Here is a 12182-nt window from a genome sequence, read left to right on the forward strand (position 1 = left end):
CCCCCCCCCCCCGAGTACTGAGACACAGACAAGCTCATGACGCAACACATCTGTGTCCTCACCGTCTCTTCTCTTCCTCACTTTATTTCTCCCTAAGGCAGTTCCTAACAGTCCCTGACCCTAATAACCCAAATTCCTGCCTGATTAAGTTGGTTTTAAAAGGGAGCCACACAGAGAGCGCTTGGGTGAGCCTCACCTTAAATGGGAACAACTTTTAGCTGTGTTGGAGCGGTGATCCCAGGGTAGGATTTCACTTTCCGGTGTTTGTGAGGACGGCGACTCTTTTAAAGGCCGCTAAGAGGACAGAGCGAAAGAACAGAAAGAGAGATGAGGAGGAATAGATTTTCTCTCAAACACACTTTGTAAAACGGATATTGTCACTACAGAGTGGCTTTGTACACACACACACACCCCCACACACAAACACACACACATCCAGATATACACAATCACCCACTGAAATCCCCTCTCCCACCCTCGCGACCTTTTCCTGCTCCCTTCTCATGTTGTTACTTCTCCAAATTAAGCCCACACTGAGGCCGAGAGTAGCACTCAGAAACGTGTCCATTTGTGACACACACACACACACACACACACGCACACACACACACACACACACGCACACACACACGCACACAAACACACACACACACACACACACACACACACAGGTCATTATTAGTGTGTCTTGTGGGTGAACCAGCGCTCTCCAAAGTGTTTCCATGTCGCCCGCTCGTGCCCCAGACAGACTGGGTTTAATGACCTGGCCTGATAGTTCAAAGCAGCCCTCAGCCGCTGTGATTAATGAATCTGACCTGCTAATTTCAGAAGAATACAGCTTATTGTATCAAAAAAAAGAAGAAGAAAAAAAATCCCTCTCACAGACACAAACACTGCACTGGGCTAGTTAACATTCTTCTGCGTTTTCAGAAAAAAGTTGTTCCAAGGAGGCCGATTTCACGATAAGGACAGGAGTCCGCTTTACGTTTCATCAGCGGCTCCGAAAGTATTAACTGCCGCTTTGTTCAAAAATAATTTAAGCTATTTGAACTTGAAGAAGCCAAAGGGCTCAACAACAACAAAACAATTCAAGATCAGAGACAGAAATAATTCCCTCGGCGTACTTACACTAGATTGTCCACGGCTACGTACGCAAAGGCCTAGAAAACATAAGTAGCTTGGGAAGCATTTGTCTGAAGGAATACATCTAACAAATTGAAATTCCTTTTTGTCAGATCATGCCTCCTTCAATTTGCCCTGAAGGAATCACTGTGGTTCACTGCGTACTCTAAGCACTTCCAGATTGAAGCTGCCCTGTGGCACTCCAGGTTGCATAATCAATCTCTCTGGCTGCACTCTCTCCTTAGTGCTGGGACAAAACAACCAGAGTAACGTTACACAGCGAGGCTGAGACACAGCTGAGGACCAGGCTCCCTGTGCAACACAAACGTCCATCTTTTAATGACAGGGTTCCACTCATCTGAAAGGATTGCACTCTCGTTTAATTGGAGAATACTTCACCGCGTTAAGTGTTGATGCATGGAAGGAGCAAAACGCTTGGATCGGTTGACCTGCCCAACTGAAGTCTGAAGAGTTATGATCTTGCGCCTTATCCGTGCTTTTTACCTTTTGCATTAAGGTCCCTTCCAACTATGTGTGTCAAGATTCTGTCTTTATTGTTCTCTAGTGGGTGCTTTTTTTTGAAGGACAATTAAAGTTATAGTACAAGACCTAATCGGATTTTGATTATGTAACAATCTATAAAGTGCAAGGAGTCTGACTGATCCTGGAAATGTGCAACACCAGTGCATGATAACATCTCGAAGTCAAGCATTAGAGGGAATTTGGTAAAAGGAATTCATCTGCAATCAGAAGGGAAAAACGAAAAAAGGCAACTTGGTAAACATTTAAATGACGGTGAAATGTTTGCAGCTTATGGTTTCATTAGTTGACAGCACATTACTTAGAGCTTTTCACAATCTCATCACACACATAGTGGATGAACATTCTGAGCCACAGTTACGTACACTTTGCAGGGGCGTCGGACTGGGGGGAGGAGAGGGGACTGAGTACCCAGGGCCCCCATGTGAGGAGAGCCCAAAAAGATGCTAGAATGAATAGCTGTGGATGTGGGGAGGGGGCCATAGAGAATGCATTTCTACAGAGCCCAACATTTTGTGCTACGCCCCTGACACTGCATGCACACTTTGTGCTTGTGCTTCCTTAAATAAAGCGTGATAAACAGAAGAACCATCAGGAGAGTCGATTACAAGTACCGGGCCTTCGGTCTTGGCCGGTGAACAAACACTTAGCATTCTTATGGTGTTTTCCATTAATGGTACCTGCTCGTCTCGCCTCGCCTCGACCGCGCTGCCCCGTCTTCCTTTTCCCATTACAGATTAGTGCCGCCTAATGCGTGAGGCGAGCCGTGGCTGGTCGTCATGGCAGGAAGCTGCCGTGGCCCTAAAGCGACACACACACACACACACACAGAACGTCGAAGGTGTGTTGTTTTTGATTCTCGGCGTGTTGCCACAACCAGAAGGCAAATTAGTTTCTGTTAAACCTGGAGGAAAAAAAAGAAACGCTGGATAAACTATTTAACCCCCCCCCCCGTCTGTCACTAGCACTGATGATGAAGTGATTAGTGACAATTCTCTCCGACCAATCAGCAGTCTGCAGGTTTTCACGTCACCTTTTGGTAACGCCTCAGCTCGCTTGGAAGCTTGACGGAGGTGATACAAAAAAAAGTACCTGTTAGCTAGTACCAGGGACTACTTTTCATAATGGTAAACTAAAAAAGGCGAGTAGAATCGAGGCGAGTCGAGTAGACACCACGCAGTGGAAAAACGCCATTAAGCTGTACGGTTTCAGTAACGCAGTAGTTATTTGTCAAGTCATTTAGTCTAACCTATTAATTGTAATTATTTAAGTAATTTGGAATCGTTTTTGAATCACGTTTGGTGTGTATACTGAATATTTCTTTAGTTGTGCAAACATCTCATTGCCATGTAAGATTTAAGAGAAACAGGGTGAAGTGGGAAGGGAACACAAAAATTTCTTTTGACATCTAAACATGTTCTTCCTTTCATTTTGATAATAAAATGTCGATAAACAGAAAGGATATTTTAATGATTAATCACAAGTCCTGGCCAGCAACACTAGACTGACAAATGTCTCATCTTGAAAATGTGCAGGATGACGCCGTCTCAAATCAAGAAATCAAAGCATTAAAGTGAGTTTGTTGAAAGGGAGACAAGGCCAGCAGAAAGAAACAACACTACTTGGTTCTAAGCATTGTTCTTCATCATTTATTTGCTAATGTATTGAGCTCCAAAAGTGACTGAATTTGTTCCTTTCTGCTTTTGTTCCCGATTCATTCTCCTTGGTTGTAGGATGAGCTAGATATTATGTTTTTGGCAAATTTAATAAGAAAGCTATCTTGCAGAGTTGCATCTTCTAAACATATGTGGGCTTTTATGCTCCACATGTCTCTGTCTTGATGAAATAAAATACATTGACATATTAGGCTCTGCAACTGAAACCTCAGTGACTGATAAAGATCAGGGGCCGAGGAAGACAAACAGCCTGTTTCCAGCTTCAATGGCCACATATCTACGAGGATGCTTCTATTTTAATGAGTGGCAATAACGATAACTTATTTTGTTGTTTACTTTACGAGCGTTCAACTGGCTCTGTGAGTCTGAGTGGCAACACAGAGCAGCATGAGAGCCGGAGAGAGTAAAAGCCGTAACAGCAACAAACGGCACGTTAGCGCTCGTAAAGCCACATGCCAGTTAAAACAAACCAGACCACACATCAGGAGGCTGCTGGCAGAGAGAACACGCCGGCCCGCCGTACCTGACCCACGGCAGGGCCGCTGACCCCACGACCTTTGACTGGAGGAAGTGAAAGCTGTGGCAGCGTGACGGGGGTGTGCGAGATGCCTGAAGCAGAGGCGACGCTCTCATGTTCAGCCTGGGAACAAACTGGCAATTTTGAATGACATGAGTAAAGAAAAACAAGGTGGTTTCACAACAAGTTTACACCCAGTTTACAGGCATGTAGTGGGGGGGGGGACGACGCTGGGGATGTGTGACATGTCTCAGGTGATACCCAAGCCCCCCCCCCCCCACACACACACACACACACTTTGAGATGTGAAGAACAGACGAGAAAAAAAAACAAAAAAGCAAAATTCTACTCTGAACATCAGAGGCCTGCCGTCCACTGACTGAGCCTCGTCTGCGTGCATGAGCGACATTGTATGGACATGACTCAGTGAGTCAGTGGGACACTGAGTCAGAGAGTAAGAATGAAAGTTCACTGATGTATCATGCATGTTCTTTTACATCTTTGAAAGGACAAATCCAGACAAATGGCACAATTTGGGAAGGAAAGAACCAATTTCTGGAGCTGTGAGTGCACTAAAGATCCAGAAAAATCCAGAGTTCAGAGAGTGTTCATGGTCACAGAGCTGAAACAATCCCACAGATTCCTCTGAACATGGAAAGACTTGACTTCCTGCACGTCAAAACACCTAAAGCTTATAAGACTTATCCCCTCAGAGGTACTGGAGAGGAGGGAAATGGATGCAGCTGTGTGTGTGTGTGTGTGTCTGTGTGTGTGTGTCCAGTACTTTGATATTTAGATTTGCAGCCCACCACAGAGGGTCATACTCACTTCCTGACTGCCACTGTTTCCTCCTCATCCATAATAAAACAACACACACATTCAAACATACACGCACACAAACACACACACACACACTCAAACATATACGCACACACATACACTCAAACACACACACACACACACACACACACACACACACACACACACACACACACACTAACTCAAACACACACACACTCAAACACACACACACTCAGTTATTTTGATTGTCCTTTTTTAAAATTCAGTAAACTCTTGGCACCTTGTAAACACGTCAGTCCATAAATCATAAAACTTCCCATTAATGAAACAGAGAAACAACCATCCTCCTCTCACAATTGCTCCCAATAAACACGCTCCCAAGGAGCCCCAGAGTCCAAGGACCCTAAACAAGTGCGCGCAGGGAGGGTTAGAGCTCAGCAAAAAGCCGCAGATGTGAAAAGAAATCAAACATCAAACAGCAGTTTCGGTGTTGACACAGCAAACAAAGACAAGAGTCGGCTTTCACAGCAACATTACGCACAAAGATACCCAACGAGATTCCTCTAAATGGCATTGTCCTAAATCCCTATGTAGCCTAGACAACTCTACAGAATGTGAATGGAGCCTTACCAGCTGCCTTGTGCGCATTCTGCTCCAAGCGCGCACAGGACAGGACAGCGGAGCCGCTTCTTCCACGCTGGGCGCAGCTCATGTTTTTGGCTATCCATACACCGCGAAGTGTCATGTTTTACACCTTATTGTCACGGCTTGTAAGTGTTCAGAGCAGGCTGGCTCCACTGAGGCTGAAGCAAACATGAAGAATCCATCTAAAGCGGTTTTGCTTCAACGCGAGAGGCGCCTCCTCCTCTTAGTTATTTACGCGGGCCAAAATCCCTTTCTCTCTCTGGCCGGTGTCCTGTCACGGCTACTTGCAGAGTCTCAGCACCCTGGACAAGAACAGAGAGGGTGGATGGTGAATACATTCTTAAACTGCGAGATCAAGTCATACTGTCTATCTTACCTCAAGTTTTCTAATGGCTCTTAAATGTTTGAGTGAAATATCACCCCTGGATGAGAGCCTTTTTTCACTTTTTATAACACAATTTCAACAAAAAACTTCCTGAAGCAAGTGTTTTATGAACTCTGTGTGAAATGAATCATGGCTCATTTTCTTCATCCGTCACTTCTCATCTTGTTTTAAGAAACATCCTGAAACATGTCCAACTGTATTGGAAACAGGTCTCAGACGTCTTGTCAGTTTTTAAAGAAATGTGTATTTAAAGAAAGACTACGAGACCAAACAACTTGTTATGATTGACATTTTGCAGACGGAAGGCCAGGGAAAATAAACTTTACAGCTGACTGGGGAATGCAGAGTGAAGCCTATATACAATCTTATTAGGGAGAAGTTAGATTGCGGTGACAAAAGCACTCCTGCACGGTTACCGAGAGAGAAGGACAGACAGTCAGAAGTGTAAAAAAACTGTCTGTCCTCTTTTTGCTCCTCGTGCCGTCTCCCTAGTGACTCACGTCCAACCATCGTTTAATGAAATGAAGCCAGTTTTTCAGGCATGACTCCCCTCTCCTTACCTCCAGTAACCTGTTCAGTCTTGCCTTCAAACAGCTTGTATAGTTAATGGGTAAATAACACCGCGGGAAATGTTCCTCACAACGTTTTCTGCGTCACATTAAAGTCAAGTCAACGTCAACAAGAGTGTCAAAACGTCCGACGAGCGACTCTGCGCGGTCCCCTTGTTTAGGACGAAAATCTTCTTTCCTTCTTCTTTCACGCGTGGATTTGAATTGTGAAGTTTAACCTGAAGAAAACGCAGATCTGACGGGCCAATATATATATTTCTTTAGCATAACAGGTCCTAAAAAGTCCACGCGTCACGTCTTTACGCAGCTACGGTCCGCGTCTCCAAGCAAGCGCTGCAGTTTTTCTTAAACTCTCTTACTTTGGACTCAGGTATCCAGTTGTCAGAGACTGTGGCGCTCCGGTGTCCTCGCAGGAGTCTACTACACGGCTACTAAACAATGTCTGCAATGCCTCGCAGGACTGGAGGCGATGCGTAAAAACAGCGCGCCGCTCCGCCTGTCAGAGACTGTGTGAAACCGGAGCGCGGTGGCCGCTGTACAAAGTGCTGTGATTTCTCTTCCCCATCCACATAGCTCAGATGTCTTTTTGTTCCTGCGCTGAAAGGGGGGAGGGAGAGAGGGAGGGAGGTAAGTGATTGTCACAAAGGACAGTCATGGAGTATTTCTGGAAAAGAGTTCCAGTAGAAGAATCCAGCAAGTGACATCTGTCCTTTAGTGTTTACACTAGTGGCTCATAAAATGTGTGGAGGGTTTCATGATATTCCACTTCAAGGCGTGCACACACACATGGATTCACACACATGCATGGACGCAATAAGAGACACAGACACGTAGAAGGCCCCCCACCCTTCCAACAAAGGAGCAAAACACCCAGACTGAAAGAGATATAATAACACCACAAAAGACTCCTTGCTTTGTATTCAATTCTGGTAACCCAATATCTCTTTGCGGTTGTTTTGTGCCTATTTGTAGTTGTTTTAATGTCTAACAGAGGCCAGAGGCCCACTGACCCTGGGCCTGCGCCCGGTAGGCTGGTTAAGAAACATTCCTTGTGCACATGCATCATTGATTGCACACACCTGTAGGCCAATACATACACACACACACACACACACACAAACACACACACACACACACGCTTCATATGTTTTCCCGGACAGTCCTGCCCTGACCTCTGTCCCAGACTGTATCACCTGCTGTCCGGCCTGAAGGATGGGCAAAGTGGTCTCTCTCCCAGACCCTGCTCATTGCAACACAAACCACGCACCTTCCACCGGCCGAGCTCCCCACCACTCTCCACCCCTCCACCATTGCCGGTTAGTCCCGTTCCGACCTGCCACCTTGCTCCACCCACCTACCGACACATGGAAAGGCCCTCCAGCTGAGGCACTCCCTGCAGGGCAAACACTGAGGCCCGCCGAGCACAAAGGCTGGGTAAATAGCTCCTCAGCTCTCCTCTCCGGGCCCACTCTCCGCACCGAGGCAGAGACAAATGCAGGGAGGATCCCTTGGTCTCTGCCACAGAGCTATTTATAGGTGCAACCAACAAGGCGACAATGCACAGCTGAGGTGCATGACATGCAGGAATGTACTGTCAGATTAGGGCAGCAACTAACTATTATTTTCATTGTCGATTATTTTCTGGATTAACCAATTAGTTGTTTTGCAAAAAATGTCATGTTTTGTCCACAACTCAAAGAAATTTAGTTAACTGTTCCCAAAGAATCTTTACTTTTCTTTCTTAAGAAATGACTTTCTTAGCAGTTCTACATCAGATAATAAGGACGTGCGTAACATCAGGAGGGAAAAGAGACCTGCTAGGAATAAACAAAAGTAATATTTGGGACTTGTTGAGATCCAAGATAAGACACACTTATCTTTCTCTAGCATTACCCAGAACAAGCATATTTTGCTCCTCAAATACACATTACAACACACACATCAAACTGACTTGCCAGCCATAAAGTATCAGTCCTCCTCCTAAAAAGATCCAGAAACAGCCTCCTGAGGGAAAACTGTCCTCAATAAAATGAATCAGTGATTCAGCAGACGGCACCGCACTGCATCCAGGGCCACATTTAAGAAAGTGTGTCAACATCATCCATCACTGTGACGATGAACTTGTTCGGCATAGTGAGAGGGATTTACAGCATGACACTGTTTGTACATCCACAGTTAAACCCTGTGCAAGCACAACACACATAAGTCGTCATCGGCGCACACAAACAAACACGCTCCCGCACACGCACACGTGGACGAACGCACGGCAAGCTCCCGGAACAGGACGGCTGTTGTGGAATTTTATTTTCTTGTAAGAATGTAAAACTGAATTTATGAGAACATTTGATTTTAACCAGATTAGCTTTCTTGTGTCTGTAGAAAGTTGACTGGTCTCCTGAAAGCACTCATGCTCTTAGGGAAGAACTTTGTTTCCATGGATACAGGGTGCTGGTCTGGGCCATTGAAGCTGCTGAGTCCATCCAAGTTCAGCAGGACTGGATGGGGGAGGAGATGGTGGTTTGGGTTTTGGGTGGTGATGCTGAAGGGAGAGACAGAGAAGAGAATGAGACTGTTCCAGATGTGATGTACAGTTGAAGTGTGTTTTGAATTCCCTCCAAGGCTTCTCCGGTTTCTTCTGGAGGCACAGGTCACAGGTCCTTCCTCTCAGCCTCTTTTATGCTTTCTCCATCTTAAAAGGTGCCTTTTTTTCTTGGGCCTGTTTGTTTGCACTTGGCAAGTGGGAACTCCCCTCATCCTGCACGCTGTCCAAAGCCCTCAGGCCAAATCTGTAAAACAAAGCCAAATCTGCAGGAAAAAGTCACACTGTCTGCAAAACAGTGAACTCCATAGCAACGTTTCCACATTAGCTCAACTGAGCGCGTGAAGCACACATAAATCTGCAATAATTTACATTTCACCAGAGCATTTTAAAACTGCGTTCCTGCAGGCGCCTTCCAGATTTGGTGTATCACTGTACATACAAACAAATCACAAAGCAAAGTGTCGGCATACGGCCTGATTAGAGGCGTTATTATGTGGATGGATGGAGGGGAGCTACAGTGTGCACTGGTGAAACTTCACTATGTCTCTCTGGCTTCAGTCTCATATTAACCCTCCTGTTGTCCTCCTGTTGTCCTCGGGTCAAATTTTACCCATTTACAAAAACTTTTTTATGTCAGAACTATGATAAAAGAACATTTAAAAAAGTGACAATGTTGAGAAAAAAAACAACATTCTTTTTTTCAATTGCTGAAAAAGTGACCCTAAAAAACTAATTAAAAACACTGGAAAAGCGACAAGAAATTGTAAGAAACTAAGACAAGACTATGACTAAGACATGATTAAAAAAACGACACAAAAGTCATAAAAAACTGGAATAAAATTGACAAAAATGTCAAGAAAAGTGTAGAAAAAAAGAACAAAATGTTGAAATTTCAACCCAGAAAAACACAAAGTTGCAGGCTGACGGGAAGACAACATGAGGGTTAATTCAGTACAGCTAAAATAAATATTTTAAGTAAGTATTAAAGGTAGAATATGTAGTATTGCATTGCTTGCCTGTTTGTGTAAACCGTGCTCTAAGTTGGCCTTCCTCTCCAACTCAGAGCAAGAGAGAGAAGCCAACAGGGGTCGAGCTAGTTAGAGAGTGAATGAAGCGAGGGAGCGTCGTACAGCGCAATAAATCAGAGGAATGAATTGATCTTGGTGATTATGTTCTCACAAATGAGCACACCGACGACGTCACGGGGAGGTGACGCTTTGTCGGATTCTGAGTGGATGCAGAGCTTCACCCTGTCTGTTCCTGTGTGTCTGTGTCCGGTGAACGTGTGCGTCAACATCAGACGCTGCGTGGCAAAGCGGCTGTTGGAAAACAGAACGGGCTGCAGACCCTTTGTCATTGGTGGGGGGTTATACACCCAGGTAGGGCCCTTGTTTGATGCCCACAAACGTCCCGCACTAACACGTAAATCCAGCCGGAGGGCGTGGTCTCCGCAGACTCACACATCACCACCCTCTTCCAGTGGCTCACCCTGTAAGTGATGGTTGAGAGAGATTACTGTTGGATTAGTCTAGACTGCTCTGCATATTAGTCCTTAAGCAACAAAACTAAGGGCGCTTTCACACTTGATTTGGTGCAATTCGGGGGGGAAGTTACAACATTGTTGCATTTTTCATTGTGTTCGGTTTGCTTTCACATTGCACTGTCAAACTCACCAAACACCATAAGCACACGTCACACAATCAAAACGGTCCCTTGATTGGACAGAATTTTGATTTGATTTGGTGTTTCTAATATTTTAGAAGGCGAACAATTAGCAGCTGACGGACAGCGAGTGAAGGACAGAGATGATGTCACACAGACTAGCAGCGATGTGTGCTCAGAACAGTTAATGCATCTGAAAGTTATCATCCCTTAAAGGTCCCATGGAATGACAGTTTCCCTTTATGAGGTTTTTATAACATACATATGAGTTTTCCCACTCTGTCTATGGTCCCCCAGTGGCTAGAAATGGTGATAGGTGTAAACCGAGCCCTGCGTATCCTGCTCTGCCTTTGAGAAAATGAAAGCTCAGATGGGCCGATCTGGAATCGTGCTCCTTATGAGGTCATAAGGGGCAAGGTTACCTCCCCTTTCTCTGCTTTGAGAATTTGACCCACCCATGAGAGAGCCATGATGGCATTCAAACAAGCAAAGTGGCAGTTGGTCAAGTCCACGCCCCCTGCCTCCACCTTGCCATTGGCAGGCTAGAAAATGCTGTTTTGGTTCACTTCCTGTATTTGGGTGGGATTGCATTCTCACCTGAAGTAAACCAAACTCTAGTTCACTTGGAAGAGAACCGAGTTCTAAGCAGACCAGAGTTTGTTTGGCACCAGAGGTCGGATGAACTTTCACACTGCCCCAAACCGACCAAACCCGACCAAACGCTCCAGGGTTTTATTTGTTGAAAACAGACCAAACATGGCAGGTGTGAAAGCAACCTAAGAGTCTACAGTCAGTAGCTATGTTTCTATCCATATGTTTTATCCAAATTAATTGATATTTAATGAAAATTGCCTTCTGGAAACAGTAAAAATTTGAAATTTCATGAATATAGACTCTCTAGAATAGAGAAATACCTTTGGGCTCATTGGATTTTATCTTGATCGATATAAGGCTTATGCGACAAATATTGATGGAAACGTCATTTCCCGAATATATATTTAATTGTGATCAAGTTTTAGATCATTTTATGGTTGCAACCCGCCACAAAACGAAGAAGAAGAAGTTTTAGTTAATTTCTGCCCAGTATTTCTGCTTTGTTTGCACACATGGTGGGTGTCAACAAAGACAGATGTAAGTGGACGGACAAGGTGACGAGAGACTTTCTGAATTTAATTTATCAGGAACTCGTAAAGGAAGTCTCCAACAAAGGTCATGGGACGTCCTCTGGAGTCAATGGAAGGCGCTCAAACAGCGAGACATGTCTCGAAAAGCGGTGTCAAGGGACAATAAAAGGAAAGTTGCATCTGCATCATTAGCAATGTGTTGATAGTGTTGTTGTTTCCTTATTATAGCTTGATATGTCCCTATCAGCTGGCGCAAAAGCACTACAACTTGTCCAGTATTGATCATTTGTTGGCAGACCATTTTGTCTAAAAAAAAATTCACAAAGGTTTGCTTGAATGTTTTGCGTTTCAGTGCGAAAATGAATAGAAACACCTTAAAATGTCTAAAATCAATTTGATTCACCAATTTGACTGCAAAACAGCATGTGACGTTATTACACACAGGTGTTCAATCGCTTTAAAGTCGTTGGATGAAAACACACTTTCACCAGCTTCAACCAACTTCAGATAATTTGATTGACAAGTGGATGGAAGCCCTGGTGGCTCAGTGAGGCTGAACGGAGGCACAGGGGTGCTTTGAGCTAAATGCTAACATGCTC

The 12182-nt window shown here is 44.7% G+C and overlaps 1 protein-coding gene across 3 annotated transcripts in view; it reads right to left on the bottom strand.

Moving 5' to 3' along the window:
- The window catches only part of LOC117954088, a 21771-nt gene extending 14976 nt beyond the window's left edge, over positions 1-6795 (bottom strand). For 2 of the 3 annotated variants that reach the window (XR_004658732.1, XM_034887589.1), the window contains exons 1-2: positions 6615-6795; positions 5287-5603 (exon numbers count right to left, since the gene is read on the bottom strand). Coding sequence is in view for 1 of the 3 variants with exons in the window: in XM_034887589.1 (XP_034743480.1) it covers positions 5287-5401 (115 nt within the window). In the remaining 2 variants the exon portion in view is untranslated. The remainder of the gene's footprint in view (positions 1-5286; positions 5604-6614) is intronic. The other variant, XR_004658733.1, reaches the window with a different exon arrangement.
- Between the last annotated feature and the right edge of the window lie 5387 nt (positions 6796-12182).

This window comes from Etheostoma cragini, chromosome 12, assembly GCF_013103735.1.
Source record: "Etheostoma cragini isolate CJK2018 chromosome 12, CSU_Ecrag_1.0, whole genome shotgun sequence".
Lineage (NCBI taxonomy): Eukaryota > Metazoa > Chordata > Actinopteri > Perciformes > Percidae > Etheostoma > Etheostoma cragini.